This window comes from Eptesicus fuscus, chromosome 9 (genome assembly GCF_027574615.1).
Source record: "Eptesicus fuscus isolate TK198812 chromosome 9, DD_ASM_mEF_20220401, whole genome shotgun sequence".
Taxonomy (NCBI): Eukaryota; Metazoa; Chordata; class Mammalia; order Chiroptera; family Vespertilionidae; genus Eptesicus; species Eptesicus fuscus.
Genome location: NC_072481.1, coordinates 84,885,250 through 84,902,649, shown reverse-complemented (window position 1 = coordinate 84,902,649; position 17,400 = coordinate 84,885,250). Strand labels below are relative to the sequence as shown.

The 17,400-nt window shown below is 42.2% G+C and overlaps 1 protein-coding gene across 3 annotated transcripts; it reads left to right on the top strand.

Moving 5' to 3' along the window:
- The first annotated feature begins 9 nt into the window (after positions 1-9).
- Positions 10-16,590, top strand: PAK1IP1 (PAK1 interacting protein 1). 3 transcript variants are annotated; one of them, XM_008146118.3, is made up of 10 exons: positions 10-151; positions 3,771-3,933; positions 9,960-10,080; positions 10,156-10,230; positions 10,640-10,692; positions 11,295-11,440; positions 11,534-11,631; positions 14,375-14,474; positions 15,802-15,925; positions 16,078-16,589. In XM_008146118.3, the coding sequence occupies exons 1-10, from the start codon at positions 68-70 to the stop codon at positions 16,290-16,292; spliced, it is 1,179 nt and encodes a 392-aa protein (XP_008144340.2). In that variant the 5' UTR covers positions 10-67; the 3' UTR covers positions 16,293-16,589. The 3 variants fall into 3 exon arrangements, with proteins under 3 accessions (XP_008144340.2, XP_028008233.2, XP_028008234.2); XM_028152432.2 differs by having other exon boundaries at positions 3,768-3,933; XM_028152433.2 differs by lacking the exon at positions 10,156-10,230 and having other exon boundaries at positions 3,768-3,933; positions 16,078-16,590.
- The last annotated feature ends 810 nt before the right edge of the window (positions 16,591-17,400 follow it).

Below are 17,400 nucleotides of genomic sequence, written 5' to 3'. Positions count from 1 at the left end.
TGCATCCGCTTTAGGCTCCGCCCCGTCCGCGGCTCGCAGATCGCAGAAGGCGCACATGTCCTGCTGAATGGAGCTGGTCGCTGGTTGTTACGAGCAGGTCCTCTTTGGATTCTCTGTACACCCGGAGCCCAAGGCGAGCGGCGACCACCAGGTACAAGCGGGTGCGCCGAGGGACCCCGGGAGGTGAGGGCGGGGGAAGGTCAGGTCTTGGTTTCCTGCACGGCCGAGGTAAACGCAAAACCAGAGGTGAACACACCGTCTGGTTTCTTAGGGATTAATGGACGAATCAAACTCAGGAGACTTAAGTGTAGGTTAGCTTTATAAGACATGGAGTAGGCATCTCATAAAACGAGACACTGTTTTGGTAGATATGTCTTCTTACCACGGTACACCAGGAAAGCAGGCATTTCTGCCAACGGGCAAATGAATCGTAGATTATAGATTTAAGGGTCGCTCTCATAAATTGACAGCCAGCTTAGGTGTTCCCTCTTTCACTGAATTTCTGTCCTGGAGTTTTACATAATATTAGAGCTGGGTCAGGATGACATTAACTCATTATTCTTGGATCTTTACTGTGGGGCCATTGCTTGCAGTGTAGGTGCAAAGAAGCCAAGGGTATGGATCCTGCACCAGAGACCTTCCCGACATAAGCGGGAGAGGACTGGGAGACAAATGTATGGAGAGAAATTACAACAAAATATAAGTATTTTACTAGATGTATGAATAAAAAGTTAAGTAAATTGCCAGTAGTCAAACAGGTAATTGGGATATACCCAGGAGTAAAAAGATCTTTTAGTCCAGCACTGTTTTTCCACCTAATCACTCCTAAGTATCTCTTCAAAACCTGTTTCATTGAGGAGTTGTTGTCTTTTTTTAATCTTTACTGTTGAAAGTATTACCTATACCCCCAGTTGACCTCTCCTAGCCTGTCTTGCCTCCCAACCCAGGCCTTCACCACCCGATCGTCTACTGGTATGTCCATGGGTTAAGTACACACAAGTTCTTTGGTTGATTTCTTCCCACCCGCCTGTACCCGCTTTCCCTCTGAGATTCGACAGTCTGTTCCATGCTTCTGTGTCTCTGAATCTATTTTGTTCATCAGTTTATTTTGTTCATTAGATTCCTCATATGAGTGAGATCAAGTGATATTTGTCTTTCTCTGGTTTATTTTGCTTAGTATAATGCTCTCCAGGTCCCTCCATGCTGTCTCAAAGGGTAAGAGATCCTTCTTTTATACTGCTGCATAGTATTCCATGGTACAAATGTACCACAGCTTTTTCATCCACTCGTCTACTGATGGGCACTTTGGTTGTTTCCAGATCTTAACTATTATAAATTGTGCTGCTATGAACATAGGGGTGCATACATTCTTTCTGACTGGTGTTTCTCGTTTTTTAGTATATAGTTCTAGAAGTGGGATCACTGGGTCAAATGGCAGTTCCATATTTAATTTTTTGAGGGAACTCCATACTGTTTTCCATAATGGCTGCACCAGTCTGCATTCCCACCAGCAGTGCACTAGGGTTCCTTTTTCCCCACACCTTCACTAGCACTTGTCAATTTGTTGATTTGTTGATGGTAGCCATTCTGACAGGTGTGAGGTGATACCTCATTGTCATTTTAATTTCCATCTCTGATGATCAGTGACTTTGAGCATTTTTTCATGTCTCTCCAATCTGTATGTCCACTTTGGAGAAGTGTCTATTTAGGTCATTTGCCCATTTTTTAATTGGATTGTTTGTCTACCTTTTGTTAAATTGTATGAGTTCCATATATATTTTGGATATTAATCCTTTATCAGATGTATCATTGTCAATTATGTTCTCCTATACAGTGGGCTCCCTTTTCCTTTTGTTGATGGTGTCTTTTGCTGTACAGAAGCTTTTTATTTTGATGTAACATGTCCTCATCAAATTGTTTATTTTCTCCTTAGTTTCCTTTGCCCTAGGAGATGTACACTGAGTGGCCAGATTATTATGATCTCTGAACGCATAATAATCTGGCCACTCAGTGTATATCCTATATAATAAAAGGCTAATATGCAAATTGTCCCCTCGACCCAGGAGTTCGACCAGCAGGCAGGCCAGCCAACCACCCATGTCCCCACCCCCTGGCCAGGCTGGCCGGACCCCACCCAGGCACGAATTCATGCACCGGGCCTCATACACACACACACACACACACACACACACACACACACACTGAGTGAACAGATTATTATGCGTTCAGAGATCATAATAATCTGGCCACTCAGTGTATTGTTAATCATTGAGTGCTTCTTAATGGAGAAGTCAAGGTGTTAGTCTTGAATTAACCAGAAAATGCGAAGTATGTGACTTGACTAATTGCTTTTGTTTACTTTGTTTTCTATTCTGGTTATTAATATGCCTTTGGCTGAAAGGTGACATGTTTGAATATTTAAAGATGGTGCTACTGATTGTGTTCTCTTTGTAATATTGCTTACCATGTTCCAGACAATCCTCTGAGGCTCACAGCAGTCCTCTGAGGCAGATAAGAGTTATACCCATGTTACAGATGAGGAACCTGACACTGAGATGATTAACTGACTTGCTCAAGGTCACACAGTAGCCTGGGACTTAAATCCCCAGCTGTCTCTGATACTTGAAGCTCTTAACCATTACCCAATACTGCTTCTACACCTAGACCAGGCGTCCTCAAACTACGGCCCGCGGGCCACATGCGGGTGTTTTTGCCTTTTTGTTTTTTTTACTTCAAAATAAGATATGTGCAGTGTGCATAGGAATTTGTTCATAGTTTTTTTTTTAAACTATAGTCCGGCCCTCCAACGGGCTGAGGGACAGTGAACTGGCCCCCTGTTTATAAAGTTTGAGGACCCCTGACCTAGACAGACAATAACAACATTTCTTCTGTAATACGGACTGGCAAAGGTTATTCTTTTATTTATGGTCACAGTAGCCTCCCCAGGATGTGTGTCTTTACTCAAAAGAGGCTCCTTGGTTTTTTATTGATGGAAGACTATCGCTGTAGTTACTTAAGATTTAATTTGCAATAACACATTATAAATATATTCAAAGAAATTTGGTGGTTTTTTTTTTTTTTCCTTCCTTGGTTTGTTTTAGTAATACTTCTTGATGAGTCTTCTTTAATTTGAGAAGTGTATGTGCACGTATTTAAGTGTAGAGTTCTTGAAATCTCATCATTGGTCAATATCTAGGGCTTATTTTAGTACTAATGGAAACATACTATTAATCTTTTTTATTTTTTCTTTATAGGACTTGTGATTATAGTTATCTCTGTGCAACATTTTATTAGTTTGTTTCTCCCACAGGAATGGCAGCTCCATTAGAAAAAGGATTTTCATTTCTTGTGTTCACTGCTATGTATCAACTGTCTAAAATGATGCCAGGCTCATAGTAGTCACTTAGTTTTTGAGTGAATAAATTCAAATCAAAATTGAACATTTGAATGAATGAACAGTATTTACTTAAATATATGTAAATTTAATAAGGAGTTAAGGATTTAGCTGGGAACTTAAAGTTCCTATAGTCCACTCTTCATAACTGTTTTGGAATCATGATACTCATCATTTCAGTCCTATCTTCTTATTTTATCTTCCTTATTCAATTATCAGGTTCTTTGTTTTAATCTACATATCATTGCATAGTTTTTTCTCCATTTGTAAGATCTATTGGTAGTTTTCAAGAATGTGGAACCACTTATCTGTTTCTAGAGAACTATGATGAGATTGTGACATGGATTGATTGTATGTATGTTTTACTCTTCAGCAGAAATGGACTCCTGTGGCTGACTTCACGCACCATGCCCACACGGCCTCTTTGTCAGCGGTGGCTGCAAATAGTCGTTTTGTAGTCACTGGGAGCAAAGATGAAACAATTCATATTTATGACATGAAAAAGAAGATAGACCATGGGGCTCTAGTGCATCACAATGGTAAGAAATTATATCCTTCAACACAATAATGTTGAGGTATTATCACTTTACAGTTTGACTTTAGTTGCACAGTTCATTAAGCAGATTCTGTACTAGGAAATACAGAAATGAAAAACAATGTGGTTCTTTGTCCTTAAGTTGTTCACAGTCTGTATTGAGAGACAGAAGGGAAGCGGTTAACTCATTTCTGGTGGGGGAGAGGGGAGTGAAGGGAAGGAGGAAATGAATTTTCACTGAAAACTTCCTTAAAAAAGAAATAACAGTTGTTAGCCAGGTGAAGTTTGCAAAGAGGGAGGCATTCCTGGCAGAGCAGGCAGCATGGGGAGCTCAAGTAGCAGCATCATGTTGATAGCTAACCTGACTGAAGGGGTAGATGCACCCAGCAGAGTGCCTCAAAGGCAAGTCCTGTTTTCAGTTTATAGAAGAGAAAACCTTGGTTCAAAGATGTTACATGACTTGCCCAAGGTCACAATACAGTGGAACTAGTTGAACCTGGTTCTAGAGCCCATGTTTTTAATCACTAGTGTGCATGGGAAACTGCAAGCAGGTCACTATTACAAGAAGGATAAAATGAAGGCTGGGTGGCTGGAGAAGTAGATGGGGCCAGATCCTGGTGGCCCTTGAGAGGAGGAGGTTATGGATTGAATGGGAGGGAGGAGTGATCTCAGTTTGAGGAAAGTGCTGGCAGTTTGGATATGAAAGAGGTGCTGACTAAGAACAAGCAAAAGGACTGATGCGAGCCGCCCAGTTGAATTCTGAGGCTGTGATTTGGTAACATCACTGCAGTAAGCTACAGGCATTTCTGTAGAGGAAGGCAAGTTATTTGGTTTGTGCAATAGAAGGACTAAGTTATGTGCAATAGAAGGAATTGATTTTGGTGAAAGGATAGTTTAGGTTGTCAGCTTAGGGAAAATGGTTTGTTAAGGGTCTGCAGATCTCTGAACTAAGAAAGCAGGTGGAGTGTGAGTGATGGAAGGCATGAAAGGGCTGGAAAGATGTGAGTTGGGGTCAGAGAATAGTGTTAGAGTTCAAGAGTTCTGATGTGGAGCAGCTCTAGGTGGCAGCAGTGTTCAGGCTGTGGATGTGAGGGACTAAAATACAGAGAAGGCAAAGGTCACTAAACTTGAAGAAGTCATGGTTGGGTTTTCCACACAGATAGTGCAGTTGCCCAGGATAGTGGCAAGATCAAGCAATAGAAAGACTGAACAGGTCATTTATTTTCTCAGTATTGAACATTACACTGAGTTGCCAGATTATTATGATCTCTGAACGCATAATAATCTGGCCACTCAGTGTGTATACACACACACACACACACACACACACACTAGAGGCCCGATGCACAAAACTCGTGCACGGGGGTGGGGTTGTCCCTCAGCCCAGCCTGCACCCTCTCCAATCTGGGATCCCTCTCACAATCCAGGACTGCTGGCTCCCAACTGCTCGCCTGCCTGCCTTCCTGATTGCCCCTAACCACTTCTGCCTGCCAGCCTGATCACCCCCTAACCACTCCCCTGCCAGCCTGATTGATGTATAACTGCTCCCCTGCCAGCCTGTTTGCCCCCAACTTCCCTCCTCTGCCGGCCTGGTCACCCCTAGCTGCCCTCCCTTGCAGGCCTGGTCCCTCCCAACTGCCCTCCCCTTCTGGCCATCTTGTGGTGGCCATCTTGTGCCCACATGGGGACAGGATCTTTGACCACATGGGGGCAGCCATCTTGTGTGTTGGAGTGATAGTCAATCTGCATATTGCTCTTTTATTAGATAGGATAGAGGTCTGGTGCATAGGTGGGGGCCGGCTGGTTTGCCCTGAAGGGTGTCCCGGATCAGGGTAGGGGTTCCCTTGGGGCGTGGGGCAGCCTGGACGAGGGGCCTGTGGTGGTTTGCAGGCCGGCCACGCCCCCCAGCGACCCAAGCGGAGGCCCTGGTATCTGGGGTTTATTTATCTTCTACAATTGAAACTTTGTAGCCTGGAGCGGAGCCAAGCCTTCTGCTCCCTCCGAGTTGGCAGCCATTTCTTTTGTGATTTATGTATCTTCTATAATTGAAACTTTGTAGCCTTAAGCGGAGGCCTGGGCAGGCCAGGGTGTGCGGAAAGCTTTGCTTCCTCCATTGCCGGGGGCAACCCTAGCCTCCTGTTCTTCAAGCTCCATGGCTGCTGTCATTTCTGTTGGCATTTATTTAACTTCTATCATTGAAACTTTGTAGCCTTAAGTGGAGGCCTGGGCCGGCCAGGGTGTGCGGAAAGCTTGGCTTCCTCCATTGCCGGGGAAACCCAAGCCTCCCTCCTGCTCTCAGTGGCCGCAGCCATCTTGGTTGGGGTTAATTTGCATACTTTCTCTGATTGGCTAGTGGGCATGGCTTGTGGGTGTGGTGGAGTGATGGTTAATTTGCATATTACTCTTTTATTAGATAGGATTTTTTTTTTAAATATATTTTATTGATTTTTTACAGAGAGGAAGGGAGAGGGATAGAGAGCTAGAAACATTGATGAGAGAGAATCATCGACCAGCTGCCTCCTGCACACCCCCTACCAGGGATGTGCCCGCAGCCAATGTACATGCCCTTGACCGGAATCGAACCTGGGACCTTTCAGTCCACAGACCGACGCTCTATCCATTGAGCCAAACCGGTTTTGGCAGATAGGATATATTAATTAGAGGCCTGGTGCATGAATTCGTGCATGGGTGGGGTCCGACCAGCCTGGCCAGGGGGAGGGGACATGGGCAGTTGGCCGGCCTGCCTGCTGGTCAAACTCCTGGTCGAGGGGGCAATTTGCATATTAACCTTTTATTATATAGGACATACACTGAGTGGCCAGATTATTATGCGTTCAGAGATCATAATAATCTGGCCACTCAGTGTATATTCTATTTTCATTGCATTTTCCTAGAAGACAAGGAATGATGGTTTCAACATGTATTCAAGAAAAGGGAATGGAAAGGAAGAATTCAAATTAGTTGAATCAGTTGATATGTACTTAGTTTAAGGAAACTCAGCCAAGGAAGTTGGTTTCCTGCAATTAAGATAGGTACCCTTTTTCCTATCCTGTCTTCATATATTTTAGAAGTTCCACCAAAGCATTGGAATCTAGTAATAAATTTGGAGTGATCAATTTCTGTCTTAAATTAGGTAGGCCTTAGCTACTTTGACAAGTGTCTTTTCAACAAAAGCTAGGCTTTGAGTCATTTCGACAAATATTTCTTTTTTTTTAATTTTTTATTTTTTAATATATTTTATTGATTTTTTACAGAGAGGAAGAGAGAGGGATAGAGAGTTAGAAACATCTGATGAGAGAGAAACATCGATCAGCTGCCTCCTGCACACCCCCTACTGGGGATGTGCCCACAACCAAGGTTCATGCCCTTGACCGGAATCGAACCTGGGACCTTTCAGTCCGCAGGCCGACGCTCTATCCACTGAGCCAAACCGGTTTCGGCTCGACAAATATTTCTTTTCCTCTCTGTCTTCTGAATCCAGGTTATATAAGGAAGGCTTCTCTCTTTCTAAGGCTTGGAAGAAGTAATTTAAACAAAACTCATCTGTCCAAACCCATCGGTACAGGTGTTCAACAATAAGAAAAGACTTCCTTAGGTGAATGAAGTAGGGCCCCTAGTTTCCTCATATAAATTCTGGTTTGCTGCCAGTTGATAATAGACTAGAGGCCCGGTGCACGAAATTCGTGCACGGAGAGGGTTGTCCCTCAGCCCAGCCTGTACCCTCTCCAATCTTGGACCCCTCAAAGGATGTCCGACTGCCCGTTTAGGCCCCATCCCAGGGATCGGGCCTAAACGGGCAGTCAGACATCCCTCTCACAATCCAGGACTGCTGGCTCCCAACTGCTTGCCTGCCTGCCTTCCTGATTGCCCCTAACTGCTTCTGCCTGCCAGCCTGATCACCCCCTAATCACTCCCATGCCAGCCTGTTTGCCCCCAACTTCCCTCCTCTGCCGGCCTGGTCACCCCTAACTGCCCTCTCCTGCAGGGTTGATCACCTCCAACTGCCTTTCCTTGCAAGCCTGGTCCCTCTCAACTGCCCTCCCTTGCAAGCCTGGTCCCTCTCAACTGCCCTCCCTTGCAGGCAGGGTGCCTCCCAACTGCCCTCCCTTGCAGGCCAGGTGCCTCCCAACTGCCCTCTCCTGCTGGCCATCTTGTGGTGGCCATCTTGTGTCCACATGGGGGCAGGATCTTTGACCACATGGGGGCAGCTATATTGTGTGTTGCAGTGATGATCAATCTGCATAGTTCTCTTTTATTAGATAGGATAGAGGCCTGGTACAGGGGTGGGGGCCAGCTGGTTTGCCCTGAAGGGTGTCCCTGATCAGGGTGGGGTTCCCTTGGGGCATGGGGCGGCCTGAGCGAGGGGCCTGTGGTGGTTTGCAGGTGGGCCACGCCCCCTGGGACAAAAGCGGAGACCCTGGTATCTGGAATTTATTTTCCTTCTACAACTGAAACTTTGTAGCCTGGAGCAGAGCCAAGCCTGGGGCTCCCTCTGAGGCCCGCATCCATTTGTGTTGGGGTTATAATTGAAACTTTGTTGCCTTAAGCGGGTGGGCCGGGCCAGGGTGTGCAGAAAGCTTTGCTTCCCCTGTTGCCAGCGGCAACCCTGGCCTGCTCTCTCAAGCTCCATTCTGCCGCCATTTGTTTGAATTTGTTTACCTTCTATAATTGAAACTTTGTAGCTTGAGTGGAGGCTTAGGCCTGCAACGGCTGGCAGAAAGCTTGGCTTCCTCTGTTACCTAGGGAACCTTGCTCTCTGTGGCTGTAGCCATCTTGGTTTGGGTTAATTTGCATACTCGCTCTGATTGGATGGTGGGCGTGGCTTGTGGGTGTGTCGGAGGTATGGTCAATTTGCATATTTGTCTATTATTAGATAGATAAGTTCTTTACCAGGGAACAGAAGGAGTAGAAGATGTGGGAAAGCAAAATATCCAGAGTAAGAAATAGGATAATAGAGAAACAGGAAAACACCGGCAAAGGTAGCTAAAGCCTCCCACTTTGAGAAGGTGGTGTGTGAGCCCATGTAGTCTTAGTGCGGGAAGGTGGGGTGGTGGTACAGAATTATTCCTCAGAGGCTTTTGGCTCTTTCCATCTTAGGGCAACATGCAGGATTGACCAGGAGGTGTGCAGATGAACAGTAGTGGCCCAGGGGTTCACATTCTCATTCCATAAATGACAAAGCCGTAAATATTTAGGCTTGTGGCCATATGGTATCTGTTACAATTACTCACCTCTGCCATTGTAGCGCCAAAGCAGCCATAGGTGTCTTATAGCAGAATGAGGAAGGCTGTGTTCCAGTAAAACTGCATTTACTCAAACTCCTCCGGCCAGATTTGGGCTGCTGACCCCTGAACTATAGGGAAGTTAAGCTGGCTGACACAAGCTTCAAAGGATAGGGAATTTTACTTGAGGGTAAATGTATAATGGCATGGACTGCTTTGGGGAGCTAGAGGAATGTTGGGTTATTCCATCAATTCACCCCCTTCAGCCTTTTGATATTTGAACTATGGGAGGAGATAGAGGGCATAGTGGAGGAGTGTAACATTTAAGTTCTTATGACAGTGAATGAGAACTGTATAGAAGTCAGTTCAGAAATAACTGCAATGATAATAGCATTGTGGATGATTGGGTAGAGACAGTTTAGCAGGTAGAAGTCATATGCTGTATTAGTATGTCTCAGCTTGTTCCCACAGGTTAGCTGTTAGATGGTTAGTTTTGTTTAGCTCTTCAAACATTCTTACCAGCTATCTTCTAAATTTATGATTATGGGAATGTAGAGCAAAAAAGTGAACTGGTCAGTTCAAATATACTAGTATATCTACAACTAGAAAAACTCTGCTGAAAATATTTGCATAGGCTTGAAACTATTATATTAAAAAAATTGATTTTTCCACAAGTCGTTATGGTTTAATTCAGTAATACTTACATTGGATGTTTTACTTACCACAATATGGCCTTCAAACCAGAAGTGGATTTGCATTCAAAATATTAATTTTGAATATTAATTTTGCCTATTTTGTTTTTCCACAGGCACAATAACTTGCCTGAAATTCCACGGCAACAGGCACTTAATTAGTGGGGCGGAAGACGGACTCATTTGTGTCTGGGATGCAAAGAAATGGGAGTGCCTGAAGTCGATTAAGGCGCACAAGTGAGTCCTGCCCTTTCTGGTTGGCGGTCTCCAGGTGCCAGTCAAGTTGGGGGCTAACTGTTGGTTTCCTTTTAGAGGACATGTGACCTTTCTTTCTATTCACCCATCTGGCAAGTTGGCCCTCTCTGTGGGGACAGATAAGACATTAAGGTAAGTCATTAATGCCCAAGAGCATCTCTACTTAGTTGTAGTCTTTGCTCTCCAAGTACAACAGGAACCCAAAAAATATTGTGATATAAGGAAAGGTTGGAAGCTAGTGAACCTTTTCATAATGGGAGGGAAAAGTGACAAGCTCTCTCTTCAGACATACACATTACCTTTCAGTCGTAGGCTGAAGTGAAGAGAAGCGTGGTCCTGAAAAGAAATGTTTTAGGAGGTGAAACCTTTTGAAACTATATTAAAGGGATGTAGGAATACCCCTTTGCTATAGGAAAGATGGCCATTCTTCTGAATAGCCACGTGTTTAGTAAATTGTCATTTGAGTAAGTCTTCATTATGCTTACCTTTATATTTAGTAAGAGTTAGTGATCGTGCCATAAGTGAGCTTCTTGTTTTACAGAACATGGAATCTTGTGGAAGGAAGATCGGCATTCATAAAAAATATAAAACAGAGTGAGTATTTTTGTTTGGAATGTGGAATGTGAATACACAAACACATTAGTCTTTGCCTGCTTGATGGCGGTTACCTCTGAGAGCAAATGTTTTGGGTTACTTGCTTTCTTCATTTTATTTATTTATTTATTTATTTTTATTTTATTTTATTGATTTCAGAGAGGAAGGGAGAGGGAGAAAGAGATAGAAACATCAATTGCTAAGAGAGAATCATGGATCGGCTGCCTCCTGCATGCCCCCTCCTGGGGATCAAGCTCACAACCTGGGCATGTGCCCTTGACTGGAATCAAACCCGGGACCCTTCAGTCCGCAGGCCGATGCTCTATCCACTGAGCCAAACTGGCTAGGGCTGCTTTCTTCATTTCAGATTGAGATTCCTGTGGCTCTGCCACCTACTAGCTCTCTAACCTTGAATGATTCTTTGAACTAAGTTCATTGTCTAAATTTGAACCCCCAAAATATGTATCATAAGTTAGTTGTGAGTGTTCAGCAGCATAATGGATATGAAAATGTGCTTTATAAATATTTGCTACTTTTATTATTACTCTGATCATTTTATTTTTTACTTATGAAATGAAAAGGTTTTGTTTTTTAACTTACAGATGCTCACATCGTAGAATGGTCCCCAAGAGGAGAGAAATATGTAGTTGTCATACTGAATAAAATAGATGTCTATCATCTTGACACAGCAGCTGTTAGTGGCACCATCACAAACGAAAAGAGAGTATCTTCTGTTACGTTTCTTTCAGTAAGTAATCAGAATCAGTGGTGGACGTTTAGTATGTATGTGATGGTCTGAATTGTTTGATATTCTGGATATTATTCTTTTTCTCTCTCTTAGGAGTCTGTCCTTGCAGTGGCTGGAGATGAAGAAGTTGTAAGGTTTTTTGACACTGATTCATTAATGTGCCTCTGTGAATTTAAAGCTCATGAAAACAGGTATTTTTTTAACCAATTTATTGTGTGTATGTGTACAGCCTCAACAAATATTATATGCAGTAGTTTCATAAAGCGGCATATATGTTTTATGAACAATTGCAGAGATATATGTATCTGCATATATATATATATATATATATGTGTACATATATACATACACATACATATATATGCATATACATATATATATACACATACACATACATATATGTATATATATATGAGAGACATCAAGAGTCTGAGAGGATGATGGAAGTGTCTTCATGGCCTTGTTAAATGCAAAAGTGGTAAAGTTGTTGTTAGGGTCGCCGAAGGAGGGACGCACGAGGCCAAAGTGGTAAGGGATTATAAATTTATTAGCACATGGGCTGAGTCCCAAAATGGCGCCAGCCCCCAAAGACGGGGCGTCAGAGGGTTTTAAAGGACTCTAGGCGGGCTTTTTCTGGGCAGAGAATTCTCTGTGCAGGTGTGGATTCTGGGAAACTCCAGAGGGGAGAGATACTGGTCTTAGCAAGTGGAATGTGTTCTAAGCAGGTGGAATGTCCATTGTGAAGTCCCATGGGGGGGGTATCGATTCTATTATTTGATCAGACCTAACAGTTGACATCAGGACTAGTCACTCGCACAAGATACTTTTTCAATAATTTCATTAGTCTTGGTGCCTATCAACCGTATTTGAATAGGGAAAAATAATTAAACAATCTGAGCTTTGCCCCTGACTACTCTTATCTTTTTACTTTATTCCCCTTGTCCACATCTTCCCTCTTTATACCCCAGTTGTTTTTCCTTCAGAAGAAGTACTGGGCATTATAGACTTCTGTTTTGTGTCAATCTCTTACCTCATACTGCTCACTGTATTTCTAGGGGTAGACTCTGAGTCTCAGAGTAAATAGTTAAGTGACTTTGCTATTACTCTTGGGGCCTGAAGTCAACCATATTTTCACTGTTAGCTACTGGAGGTGGGATCCAAACCCGGTTCTATCTGACTCTGCCCCTGCTTTTCCCATTATAATTTTGAAAAAGGTGATAATGTAAAGAGTTATACTTTAATATGCTTCATTTGCATGTTCTACATCTTAAGTAAGTCTTAGTTCTTATTTTCAAAGTAATAGGTTTTAAGAGATCTCTTTATAAATATAGTACTCAGAATACTGTGATCACTATACAGGCCTAGTTGACATCAGGAAAGGGGGAGTGGGACCCTAGGGATGAAAAAGGAACTATTTTTTTAAATATATTTTTATTGACTTCAGAGAGGACGGGAGAGGGAGAGAGAGAGAGAAACATCAATGATGAGAGAGAATCGTTGATCGGCTGCCTCCTGCAGGCCCCACTAAGGATCCAGCCCGCAACTCAGGCATGTGCCTCCGACCAGAACCAAACCCTGGACCCTTCAGTCCACAGGTCGACGCTCTATCCACGGAGCCAACCCGGCTAGGGCAGGAACTGTTTTTAAAAAGAGAAGAGAACTGCTGTCACCGTGGCTCTGAGTGGGGGAAGAGCCTGGTGTATTTCAGGAACAGATAGAAGGCCCGTGTTATTAGGTCACAGTGAGCCACATGGTACACGGCATTGGGGGACGTGGGGAAGACTTTGAATTTTATATTAAATGCCTTTTAGATTTTGTTGTGTTTATTTCTTATTATGGAAAAATTTAAAGGCAGATAAACCATTTTAAGGAAGCAGCTCCTGTAGACTTACCACCCAGTTTCAGCAGTTGTCAGTCTTGCTTCCTAAATATCCCCAACAACTTCCTCCTTTCCTGTGTTATTTTAATGCAGATCTTAGCTTTGTAGAATTTTAAGCCTGGGAGTAACATGATTTGATTGCATTTTTAAAATTTGTTAGGGGGGCCTGGCCAGTGTTGCTCAGTGGCCAGTGTTGCTCAGTGGTTGAGCATTGACCTATGAGCCAGGTCATGGTTCGATTCCCGGTGGGCACATGCCTGGGTTGTGGGCTTGGTCCCCTGTCGGGGGCATGTAGGAGGCAGCCAATCAATGATTTGCATCATTGATGTTTCTGTCTCCCTCTCCCTTCCTCTCTGAAATCAATAAAAATATGTTTTAAAAAAAATTATTAGGGGGCAAAAATGAAAGCAGAGAGGCCAACTAGGCTACTTCATAATTCAGGAAAAAATGAGAGTACCTTTAATTAATAGGGGATTTCTATGTTTTAATTAGCTGGGCAGTTGTGAAATTCCCGAGGCCACCAGAGGAATCCCTCCTGATTTGGCAAATTAGACTAGGGATGGTGGCACTGGAATGACAGGAATGGATATACAGGAGGAAGTTTTGATTCATCTTTTTGTCTCACTTTTCTCTCTGTACTGAATGTGTAGTTTCTTGAGGAGAGGGGCTTTAATATCTTTATCTCCTTTGTGATAACCTGATTAAAGTTCTTTTTTAATTGATAGTTAGAGAGGAAGGGGGAGAGATAGAGAAAGAGAAACATTACTGGTTGCCTGCTGTACGTGCCTTGACCATAAATTGAACCCCTACCTTTTGGTGCATGGGATGACGCTCCAACTAACTGGGCCACACCAGTCATGGCTTTTCAACTTTTTTAAAGATATGATTAACCATCAGTTTTGTCTTAGAATTTAGACCCTAAAAAATGACTCACCGACTCATGGGAAGTACAGTATAGTTCTTGAAAAATCAAGAGACTGTGTGTGTAGAAGCTTATAACAGTATCACATTATTTGAAGAAAGGATCATTTATGGTGTTAATGTTTCTATTCTAGGGTAAAAGACATGTTCAGTTTTGAAATTCCGGAGCATCATGTTATTGTTACAGCATCAAGTGATGGTTTCATCAAAATGTGGAGGCTTGCACAGGATAAGGTCCGTGCCGTAGCACACTATACATGCACTTTAATGCAAGTCTTACTGTCAGTGTTGCCTGGAGTTAAATGAGATAGAATTTTTCCTCAAGGGTCATAGACAAAGATCTTTAAGCTTTCTAAATCTCTTCCAGGCGTGGGTGATATTCATGGTTTTAAAGTTAGGGTTCCACAGAGCTGCCTCGGGGAGGGCACTGGTGAGTCTGAGCTGGCAGGATCCCAGAACTCCTGCTTTTTCAAAGAAGTGCTGCTTTCTTCTTTTTCATATATTGATTTTTCTTTGTAAAATTTCATTAGATGAAATACTGCCAATACTGGGGGGGGGAGGGGAGAAGGGAGGAAATTCCTGATTAATGATGGAACCAATAGTAGTTATATATATATATATATATATATATATATATATATATATATGTGTGTGTGTGTGTGTGTGTGTGTGTGTGTGTGTGTGTGTATATATATACACACACACACTATATATATGTGTATATATACACATATATACATACATACACACACACACACATATATATATTTTATTGATTTCAGAAAGGAAGGGAGAGAGAGAGAGATAGAAACATCAATGATGAGAGAAAATCGTTGACCGGCTGCCTCCTGCACGCCCCTCACTGGGGACCAAGCCCACAACCAGGCATGTGCCCTTGACCAGAATCGAACCTGAGACCCTTCAGTCCACAGGCTGATGCTCGATCCACCGAACCAAACCAGCTAGGGCCCAACAGTAGTTTTGAATCAGATCTTGGAAAATTAACCCTTTGCACTCGCTTGCTTTTTTCTCGATTCCTTTATTCTACTCGGGATTTAATTTTTTAAATACCCCAGATTTTACAAAGCGCGGCAGTAGAATAAAAAACTGTAGTTTCTTTTCATACAAACTTATTTATTTGGATTTTTTTATATTTCAAATTATCGATACATTCAATACAATTCGACATACAAGCTGCTACCGATGCTAACTGTGTCGAGTCACACAATGGTCTCCCTCTCAGAGACAGTCTTGGTTTATTATTCTGTGAATATGGTCTGTTAAGTGCCTACTTGGTACAAAGTTATTTGTTAAAACCTGGAAATGAACAAGAGATGGTCCTGGCCCGTTCCTCGGTGAACTTACAGTTTCTGAGTTGTCACAATTGGCTCTGGGAAGGCATAGTCAAGCCAGTCATGAATCCAGTTAATAGATTTCTTCTAAACAGCATATTTTATTCTCCAAGAAAATACCATGTTTTAAGTTAAGGAGTTGCTTATGGAAAAAGAAAAGTAATTATTTAAAATTTCCCTATGTTATAAATTTTTCTTGCTTGTTTCAGAAAATTACCCCATCTTTACTTTGTGAAGTAAATACTAACGCCAGGCTGACGTGCCTTGGAGTGTGGCTAGACAGCGTGACAGACACGAAAGAAAGCCTCCCTCCCGCTGCAGAGCCTTCTGCTGGTAAATGAAATTGTTCATTTTTTAAAAATGGGTAATCTGTTACCTTTGAATTATTGAAGTGAAGGAGATCAGATAACTTCACTTTATTGTCAGCCTGTGATTTTTCCGAAAGGGGATAAACAATCTTAAATGCACTATCTCTTGTGTTTTAGTAAGTAAAGAACAACCCAAAGGCGGCAAAAAGGAATCAGGTGGTGCGGTGCAGGAAGAAGCAAGGCAGTCAAAACCTCACACGAAGAAACGTGGTTTAACTGGTGTCAGTGAGGAGCCAACCAAAGGAAGTGGCCTGGTGGCAGCCAAGAAGAGGAGAGTGGGAGAAATGTTGGAAAAGAAGAGAAAAAAGAAGAAAATAAGAGTAATGCAGTGAATCCCAAGTTTCTCCTAAGAGAAAAACTTTTTAGATGGACTTGTTCTTTTCATATGTACCTAATCCCTCCCTTCCCTCCCTCTTGCAAAAACTAGGAATGTCCTCTTTTGGAGAAAATGTACAGCTCTAAAAAAAAAAAAAAAAAGAATCACTAAAACTCAGTTTTTTGTTGTTGTTTTTTAAAAGAGTGCCAAAACATTTTCGTAGGAAATATTTATCATGATATATATTATGTTAATGTGGAATATAATTTTTACTTTTGTGCAAAGCAAATAAAGATCTTTCTCAAAATAATGTAGCTTAAAATAACACAAAATCTTGAACGCATTCTTTACCGGAGTTAGATACAAGAGTTGTTTTTTAGATTGCTCACTTAAATTGGGGGAGAATGAAAAAAACTGCCTTATTTCAAATGGTTCTAGAAATTTTGATGTAGATTTTGTTCATTTTAGAGCAGAAAAATGACATATCCAGGTGGGGTTTTTGTCCGATTTCAGGCCATCAAAAAAATTCATTTAATTCTGCTAATCTAAGAAGTAGTTTTAAATTTAGCCTTTGATTATGTCATAATCTTTTATTCTTTCCTCATAGATTACTGGGTATTTTGAAGACACATTAATAGGGGATCTCTGTGTTTTAATTAGCTTGGCAGTTGTGAAATACCTGAGGCCACCAGAGGAATCCCTCCTGATTTGGCAAATTAAGGTATCAGACACTTGGACCCTGGAAATGCCATTCCATCGGAGGAAATCATCTAGGAAATGAGCCAGTTGGGTGTCTAACATTTCAGTCTACCTCTGTTAACTTATTTTAGGCCTATAAACAAAGAGGAATATAAATTAGGATTTTTTGTTTTTAAAACTAGAAGAGCAGTTTTTGGGGTTATCCAACTGAGAGGAAGGTACCGATATTTCCCAATACCCCTGCCTACACACATGCATAGCCCCTACCATTATCAGCATCACTCATCACAAGAATAGTATAAATTTTATCAAGGATTAATCTATGTTGACACATCATAATCAAGTTTTAACTTGGGGATCGCTCTTGGTGTACATTATGTGGGCTTGGACAAATATATAATAGCATATCAAAATTTACAAAGTAT

What these genes read in the sequence shown, in the direction of transcription:
- PAK1IP1 (XM_028152432.2), top strand. Translation starts at nt 68, where the DNA reads ATGGAGCTGGTCGCTGGTTGTTACGAGCAGGTCCTCTTTGGATTCTCT. An exon ending in GGCTCTAGTGCATCACAATG is followed by an intron (nt 3,934 to 9,959) that starts GTAAGAAATTAT and finishes GTTTTTCCACAG; the next exon opens with GCACAATAACTTGCCTGAAA. An exon ending in GGAGGCTTGCACAGGATAAG is followed by an intron (nt 14,475 to 15,801) that starts GTCCGTGCCGTA and finishes TGCTTGTTTCAG; the next exon opens with AAAATTACCCCATCTTTACT.